We start from the raw sequence: 9,756 nt of genomic DNA on the forward strand, positions 1-9,756 counted from the left end.
CCCATGTCCTGTGATGTAAAATTAACAAATAATGTTTAACAACATAACTGTATTGTAGCATCATCGGATACCATTTTCAGAGCATTGCGTGATACGTGGGACCACATTTTCCACGACCTGAATGGATGAATTCATCCAGTAATAGCCAGCAAAGGATTTAATTTTGCCCCAGGTCTATCACTTCTTTTGAACAAACAAGTATTTCATACTCCACTGTTCTAAGTAAGCTACAGATGAGCTTTACCTTTACTGCTATCCAAGAATAATAAAGCATTTTGGCTGGAGTAACACTTTTAAGAGTTGTCCCACTAAACTAAAAGCTATCCAAGTCTATGATGTTTCCAATGTGCCTTGAAAGCAAATAAAGGAGTATGTAATGATTTTTAAAATAACTCAAATTAACACATGGGCTGTAAGTGGGAATTTTATTGTTTTTCTGGTAACTTCCTGGATCTGTGATTTGAAATATTTATAGATTACATGCAAAACATTTTACTATACATTATTTTTAAATAAATATGCTTACCACCAAGAAGCAGTGACACAATAAGGTCTGATGATGACTTCATTGTACACATATCCTCTGTCTGAGAGCTGTCTTGTAGTCTTTGAAGGATATTACAAAGTGTCTCCTGGACAGAAGCATCTACCAGCTGTATCTTAAGGGGTTCTAAATAGGAGAATTATGATGTTAAAAATATTTATGATGAAGCAAAATAGAACTTATCTTATATTGAGGAGTTAATCTATGCTTTCTCATTTATCATGCATGGTTCAGAAATTGTGGTTTGCACTTTTCATTACTGGAACATAAGCTCTAAAACCTGTACCAAAGGAGGATGCATTTTGATCTAAATCCTTATGGCTGCATGCCCTATTTCTTTATTTGACCCTACAGGGACTAATCCTTCCTAATGACTTCTGGTATCGGTATTCGGTATAGGCAAGTACCCCCCAAAAAAATATTGGTACTCATACTCGATACCGAAAAGCCGATATTGGTGCTTCCCTAATAGGAACCATGTCTCAGCTCTAGTAATATAATTTCCAAAGATATAGAGAGGAGTGTCACACTTACGTTTGAGTCAATATATAGTTTGTTTGTAATATTCAATTAAAATCCAACACATTACTGTCATTCTAAAGGGCCCCCTTCACCAGGGCTTACAAAATGCTGAACTTAGGGAGATTTGGACTGTTAAGATCAAAAATCCTAAAGGACCTGGAATATCCTGATGGGTAAAATGGAAACAGAGGGGGTAGATGGAGTGTACATAGAAACAATGCAGAAAAGCTGGATGGAAAACAAGGATTTATAACCATGAGCAAGAAAGAACACGTAGCTAGGAACATGTTAGACAGCTGTGGATATGCAATGGAAAGAAGTTGGAGTGGAAAACAAAGATACACACATGGGCAGAGTTGGAAACAGAAGGAAAACTAGTACAATAAAAACAACACTGACCAGAAAACACAGAGACAGGAGACAAGATGAGCACAATGATCTAAATAACAGGACTAGCAGTGAAGGAGGAGTTGTCTAGAGGTCAGAAAACACTTCAACAGCCTCCTGCAGGAAGAAAAGATCTATAAATACCTAAGAGGTTACTGGTAGATTGCAGACAAGTGTGCAAGACCAGGGTAGACAATGATAGTGGAGGGAATGATGGTGGCTTATCAGATAAGTGCAAGTTGGAAAGAACAGAAAGAACAGAAGAACAAGTGTAGATAGACCTGAACTCCATCACATTCTGTTATACACATCAGCTAGAATTCTAAGAGCACCTCACAGGGGTGCATATGAAGCATTCATATTTTAACTTCATCTATCTTTGCTTCCTGTATCACTAATTAGAGGTGCACCAAAATGGAATTTTTAAAACCGAAACGAAACCGAAATAAAAAAAAATGTCAGGCCGAAACCGATACCGAAAATGTTTTTTATTTTTATTTTTTCAATTTTTGTAAATATTTTTATTTTATAAACTTTTAAATTGTTTTATATTTATTTTTATTTATTAATTCATTTTTTATTAAATATTTTTATTTTTTACTTTACTTTTAGGGGCTTCGGGGAAATATTAGGGGTCTAAACAGACCCCTGATATTTCCCTTTTAAAATAGAAAAAGAGATTGAGAACACAGAGTCCTCAATCTCTTTTTCTGTGTCCCCTGTTATCAATGAACAGGAATCCTCTATGAGTGTTCCTGTTCATTGATAACATGAGTACATGGCATGTTTACTATAACTACAATTATGAATGAATGGGGGTGATGTAGATCGCTGTCACAAGAGGCTGATCGAGCCGTGTAGAGAGGAAAGCCCAGCCTCCTGTGACAGCGATGTCTCCGCCCACACACCGCTCTGCCGGACTGTGATAGGCGGCTGAGCGGTGTGGGAGGAGAGATGCCGCAGCTCACAGCGCTCTCGTCCTGACTCCTGCAGCGCTCGGCGGCTGTCACTTTCTTTTCTCCCCGCTGGAACAGCGCCCAGCGGGGAGAAAAGAAACCAGGGATGACCCGATGTATCGGCCGAAACATGGCTCTTTCGGCATTATGCCAAAAGTGCAATTTTCGGCCGATATGTTTCGGCGGCCGATATATCGGTGCATCCCTATCACTAATCCATTCTAACTTCCAAGGCCATTCTGAATCTTACTGCTGTCTTGTGAGATACCTGCCATTTATTTCACAGCATATGACAGCTAGCCATGAATGCAGTAGGCGTGTTTGTAAATTTCTATCCGGCATTACAAGCAGGGGATTCCAAGATTACTGACAACATAAACAGGGTGGCCCAAGGCACTAAGAGCAATGCTCAAACAAAAAGGAAATAACTGAACAGCTAGTCTGCACTCTGTGTATGCATCTTTAGGTTTACTTTTCAACTGTTACATACAGATCTTATATCTGTTGAATTACTGTTGAATAATTTATGTGCAACATGGTACACCGTTGATGTGTTTTGTTCCCGAATTCCATCTTCTTATTAGTTTGTTTGCTGCTATAGCTCAATTATTATATTGTGCAGTTTATAAAATATCCCCCTCTTCCCTAACTTAAGTAATGGAGACATATAGGGAACCAATAGATTTCACGGTTAAAGAAAATGTCCTTGTTACTCCTTAGGCAACATCTAGGCAATCACTTTAAAGTTCATCTGTACACTTGTCCTGGTCACTTTTACATTGATACTCAAGTCAATGGCAAAGGACTGATGGATTTAATAAAAGCCTGAAACACATTGAAATTGTTCTGTCCCATCTGGCTATCAAAACATAACTGCACTCTCAAACAGATGTCTGCTATTTCCAGTCCCCTGTAAAATTCTTATTGTCTTCACAAGGATGAGCCTTGCATACATCCATCCATCCCAACTTGTTCTGCCCTGATTCACATGGCTTCCCACTAGACCCAATTCAGCCAGCGGATTTTCTCTACTCATTACGCAGACGGTAAGCTCCAGAACTGGAGAGTTTGTTACATTAGAATGATTGTGATACGCATACATACCATTCTCTGCCAGCATCTGGAGAACCTCAATGATAATTTCAACTCTTTCATGGGTTTCTGCTCTCTTCAGCTGCTTTACCAGCTGCTCAACAACCATGGTCTTACTTAAAGCTTCCTTGGCACTTTCTGCAACAAAAACATGAATGGGTATGATTTACTGTAGCTATCTAATTTATAATGTGTTAAAATATACACAGTTGCTCTTTTCAGGCAAACCTATCAGGAAACATTGTCAAATCCGCCATTAAAATACAACCTGCATAAAAAATAAAAATATTAGGATATAGTAGCATATAGCAAAGTAGCATTCATAGTGAATCTTGAATCTGTAATGCAAGTTGGGAAGTTTCATTAATGTATGCCAATAGAGGGCACTCCTTACCATCTTGTCTTGATTTGTATTGTGATTGTAATGTCTTCCCTATATTGTAAAGCGCTGCACAAACTGTTGGCGCTATATAAATCCTGTATAATAATAATAATAATAATAATAATATTTATAAAACTTTAAAGGGGAAATCCACTTTAAAAAATAAAAATGAAACAATTGTAAAATAAAATGAATAAAGCATATATATTTGCTGCACAAGTAATTTTTTTCATTTAATGTTATAAAAATTAACTTTCCATTTAAAACTGCAGCTGCTGTAATTTTCTAAAACGGTTAAAAAATAAACCAATGCAATATGACAACCTAGAGGTGTTTTGTATACGTGGGCATCCCTTGCAATAGGAATTTCATTTTTTGGATGCTGGCATTGCAAATTTCCACATTACAACATCCATCAACATCCACCAAGTCCACCGGCTGATTATAACAAACCCAGACCCTCTCGTTCAGGAATCAGTTTGGAAAGGACATGCTGGAACAAACAGCGGTTTCTTCAAACAGAAAACAAGTAGGAATCTGCAAAAAAGTTTGTTAAAATCCTTGCATTGTACATTGATCACCCAAAAGGGATTTTTTTTTCTCAACTTGGAGTTACCCTGTAAAAAGTGTATTCTTAAAACAGGTACTACAAGGTTCCAGCTATTATCTTTTTTACTTGTAAAAGATCTTTGCCTGTTACCTGTTGTTCTGGCCTCACTTTTTAACCCTGTACTAGCTTGTCACCTGCTGTCCAATGAGAGCACCTTAATGACCAATTGGAATTGGTGGGTAAGACTTAACTCAAAGTTAGAGATGTCAACCCTTAGAGTAGAAGACTTAGGGCCTATTCACAATTGCCCATTGTTATGAAGCATGCTTTTTGCTGAATGAAAGTAGAAATCTAATTTTTCCTATTGTGCTGGTGCCAAATTAAAATTATATGGATCCATTCACACCTATCAAGGTATGCTGCACTTCTGTGGATCAGTGTGAATGCACCTTAAACCAGCTTTTTCTGGATAACAAATGGGATAGAAGGTGCCTTCAGGTCTCATGCCCAATTTTAAGTTTGAAAAGATTTCTAATCTCCCAAATAGGGATCCAGACAGCATTTAAAACCTTGCAGAGACTCCAATCCTTCCCTACTCTATTGAAAATAAAATAAATGGATGTCTGTACTAACCTTAAAATCCTTTTCTCCAGTAGTTCATTGGGAACACAGCATTTGATTTCCAAGTATATGCCTGCCACTAGGAGACTGGGCACTAGGCAGATCAAAGGCACAGCTCCTTCTAGTGGCTATACCGTATGTACACTTCAAGCAAGCCCAGGAGTAGCAAGTAATGAGCAAACAGCAACAGGGAAAAATAACCTTCTGGAAGAATGATCTTAAATGAGTTCTAAAGTCACAACATATACTATCCTGTTATAACATCATCATTGTAATAGGAATGCATACTAGACAAGTGCATTCGGATTCGGACAATCCTGCAAATCAACGAAATTCAGTTGATTCGGCGCTTCGTCCGAATCCGAAATAACAAATTTTTTATATGCCCACATATACGAAAACGAACATGATGTACCAAAATACACTCCAAAATGGGGGTGTGCAGGCGCAGAATGCGTTTGTTCTGCAGTTTATTGTGTGGTTTCAGATTCGGAGGCTCGTTGCCTCCGAATACGAAACAGCATAGAAATGAGTTTCCTTTGACGAATGAAAATGTTTTTACTTTTTATTTGCTTCGTCCAAAACACATTTTTTTTTGCCATGCACATGTCCAATGCATAGTATAGTTGTTTTTGATAATGCAATCAAAGCTTACTTAAACAAATCCCTTTTATGCAGTGAGTGTTGCCTTCTGTTTATCCATTACTTTCAGCAGCTTTCTGGATTCCCAGTGTGCTTTGCGTCTATTTCTCTTCTGCTTATGTGATGCAATCTTGATTTCTCAAGACTACATATCCCATCATGTATTGCTTCCAGCAAGCAAAGCTAATGTTACATTATGGGTATTTCCTGTGTTCACTATGAGAGAGGGGGAAGGGTTTAGTTGTAGTTCGGACAGCAGACAGTGACACAAGAAAGTGCATATCCACAGGGCTGAGTGAAATTGTGTCACTGCATTGAGGAAGTACATCCCATGGGCATCTTCCATAGTTAGTAGAAGTTAGTTTCCAAACTTCTAGATTGACATAGTCTTTAGGAATGGGATAAACTTAAGAAAATGACAGGGAACAAGACCCCTTATAGGTACGTGCCAAGATGACCAAGAGGAGCTCTTGTTGGAAAAAGCTGTGTCAGACAGAGAAATCCTGAATGTCTGCACCACATCCAGAAAGTGAAGGGCAACCATGTATAGTAAGGATATGTACAGAATGTGGGTAGCACTATATCCCCATTAAGATGGAAAAGGATGCCACCTTTGGAAGAATGGAAGGTCATAAAACAACAATACAGTACAAAACGTCCCCAAGCACACTTATCAGCTAGTCAACACAAAAACTAGGTCTAAACTGTTCCAACAACAATATACCATCTACTCTCCACCACAGGGAAACAAAGCATCAATACATAACTGAATCTGTAGGGCTGGTATGACACTAAGCTGGAGAATGGTTGTTGCAGTGAAGATCTGCATCTGGAGTTCAATTATGACACTCAGCTGGAAAATGGTTGCTGAAGTGAATAGCTGCATCTGGGAGTCCAGTAAGACACTGAGCTAAATGTTTAATGCTGGCTTGAATATCCGGGATCTGGATGTCCAGCATGACACTGCCAGCCATTGTCAATAGTTGACCTGTATGAATCTATAAGTTCAGATTCCTCTGATTCAGTAGATCTGGAAAGAGACATCCTACCTTGCAAAGATACTAAGCCAAAACTGAATTAACTCAGTGTGCACAGGGGTAAAGCAACTAAGAGGAGCTGTACCTTTGAGTTGCTTATTGTCCAGCCTCCTACAGGCAGAGCATGCACCCATATGTCAGAAGCTGACATCCAAAGAACACAGAGAAAAAAAAAAGTTTTGTCTAGAGTTGGGACTTAAATGTAGGCAAAATATATAGGGGGTTATTCACTTTGGCTCGGTTATTCACTCGACTGCCTTCGGCAGCTTAGTGAATAACCCCCATAGTAGAACTATTAGATTTGTCATAGTAGAAAATGTCTCTTTAAACCTTAACTTTTTTTTCTTATGATATAATGAAATAGCGATTGCAATTATGAAGAACTAAATTGTCAAACTGGCTTTGTAGGAAAGGTGTGTATTCTACATGCATTTTGTAATGACTTTGTAATATATGGAATGTTGGGGCATTGCCTTAGGTCTTAAAATTAGATTAGTTGGTAAATTGTACTGTGTGACTGTAAACTGCAAAATGAAAAATAAACACTATTAAAATCCATCTTGCCTATAATGGGTTCCTTGTTTTCAAGACACAATGATATTCTAAAAGTAAATCAATAAATATATAATGCATCACTATGAAGAAATGTTTACACTATGTGAATCCATAGACAGTATTTAGAAATGACATAGACATGTTCTGATAAGGTGTGTTCGCAGTAAAATCTGAGGTCTGGTGAATTTTTAAGAAGTAAACACTAAGGGGTTGAAATATTAAAGGTTTGCCCAGTGTATAACAGGGTGAATGGTGTTCGCACCACTAGATAGAGCTGAGGAGCATAGTAAAATGCCTATGCCCCCTGGCTCCATTTGGTAGTGGCAATGTCTGAGCCTGATTTATATTACTGATATGGAATGGTGAGTGGAGAGAGAGAAGACCAATCAAGGCAATGTAAACCTTTTTCAATCCCTTTCAAGCAGATTTCAGCTGCAAAATCAACCAAACAAATCAAAGTAATGTACTAACAAGCCTTGATCATTTCATATTTAATACTGGCACCATTGGTAGTAGGATATAATGATTTATTTGGTCATTACTGCTACAAAAGACTGGTTAAAACTGCCTGTAAAGTGCCAGATGGACAGCTAGAAGTCAGTCTAATTACTAAAATCTTATATAATATTTAACAAGTTAATGTAATATGAAAGTCATTTCCAATAAATCTGCAGCTTTCATTAAAACAATACCTGATGCAAACCAAAACTGACATTTACATTGTTGGTACTTCCAGGAGAGTTATGCCAACCAAAGGCAGGCTAATAGGTAGACTTTGGAGGTCCCAGGTTGATATGCTACTTTAGCCATTGTAAGGGGTTCTCACTTACTCTGCTGGATATTAAGTTTATATTTTATCATGGAATATACAAGAGGAAGAGTATATAACATCAGGGAATTGTCTCACTCTGATGGTCTTATTCACACTACTGTGTTGTGATAACTCACTGTAAAACAAATGTTTTACCACACTTTACTGCAATGCAAAAAAGTAAGTGTGGTGCACCCTTCAAGAATTGGTAACCTGCAATATATTACATTTTGTATTTGAGTTTAGTTATACATTAAGGTATGGATAGAGCTAGTGCTAGTTTCTTGCCCATCGAGCCTATGAAGGTATAGGTATATACTATGTCAGGAAACAATACCGTCAGGAAACAATACCGGCGCCTCCACGTGCAATATCGGCCAATTGAAATGGTAACAAACACAGTGAAGAGGCAGCTCCCACAGGTCAAAGGACCTTCAATCTGAGAGACAAAAAACAAAAAGGAGCGCCTCCATAGTGTAAAATGAATTTTAATGATACAAACGCACAACTGTATTGTACTTACAACAAGTCGGTAGTAAAAAGGCATGTAGAAAACAATGGGATGTCAAATCATCTAGCAGCGGAAGACTGAAAAGATGTGCAGCATCAGCGTCCACTGCCCCTGTGTGGTCTCGGTTTACATGTTTCTGGGGCACGCCCCCTTCCTCAGAACCAGGTTCACAATACAGTTGTGCGTTTTTATCATTAAGTCATAAGGTTCATTCTTAATGTATTGGTTTAGCACTAGTTATGTAAACACTCATTGTTGCTATGGGTATCTGCACTGAACATAATATATATTTGACTGAATTGCCCTTGTAGATTGCAAGTATTTGGGATAGTGACTCTTAATTCCAGTTCTCAAATATTGTCAAGAGGACATGCTTTTAGCATTCCTACCATCCCTATCAGCCATGGCAATATAACTGACCCTTGTGAATAACTTTTTAAAGATGAAAGACATTGGGAAAATGTTAGTTATTAGAGTGTATGCAAAGCCAAAAAAACGTTTTTTCCAAGTTTTGGATGGAGGGGGAAGGGTAAGAACAGCTGTCAGGTTTATACTGCTAATAGTATGAAAACATCCAGCACACCAAACTGAAAATCCAGATGAAGGGTTCACTAATACTTCATATCAGAAGAAGGATAATAGCAATGTTTTAGTGGTGGATGGGGCTCTTTTTATCAAGGTGACATAACGTTTTGGTGGAATGCATGCCACAACAGTATTCCATTCCCCACGGATCCCATTCAGGTACAGAACGTCTGCTCTTCCTCCTGAATGCAGGGCATACACAGGTAGGAGCTGGCCTTTTTTATATCAATTTTTAAAACTCCATCTTCTTTGGCAGTGATGTATTAAGTTTAAGTTTATTTTTCGTACACAGGGTTCCGGTTCATTTAACCTGCTCTGGACATCTACATACAAAAGGTGAGATGGTCAGCTGATTGCTCTTGGTGTTGATAAGTAGGATTTTATAGGTATGCACTATGACTTTTCTTATTGCCTCTGCTTGTCACTTTGATAAAGAGGGCCAGTACACCCTCACAACATTGGTGTTATCTTTCTGCCTACATGGAACTTCAGTAAACTCTCCATCTTGATTTTCAGTTTAGCTGCTGGCTTTTTCATATTATTGTTTTTACAATTTACCAT

General features: G+C 38.1%; 1 protein-coding gene across 2 annotated transcripts in view; it reads right to left on the bottom strand.

The window, feature by feature from the left end:
• LOC108786602 (rap1 GTPase-GDP dissociation stimulator 1-like) overlaps window positions 1-9,756 on the bottom strand; it is a 150,543-nt gene that overhangs the window by 51,169 nt on the left and 89,618 nt on the right. For both annotated transcript variants that reach the window (XM_018555926.1, XM_018555925.1), the window contains exons 6-7: window positions 3,514-3,639; window positions 527-670 (exon numbers count right to left, since the gene is read on the bottom strand). In XM_018555926.1, the coding sequence (XP_018411428.1) occupies window positions 527-670; window positions 3,514-3,639 (270 nt within the window). The remainder of the gene's footprint in view (window positions 1-526; window positions 671-3,513; window positions 3,640-9,756) is intronic.

Source organism: Nanorana parkeri, unplaced genomic scaffold (genome assembly GCF_000935625.1).
Source record: "Nanorana parkeri isolate BGI_ZX_2015 unplaced genomic scaffold, ASM93562v1 scaffold218, whole genome shotgun sequence".
In the NCBI taxonomy this organism is placed as follows: domain Eukaryota; kingdom Metazoa; phylum Chordata; class Amphibia; order Anura; family Dicroglossidae; genus Nanorana; species Nanorana parkeri.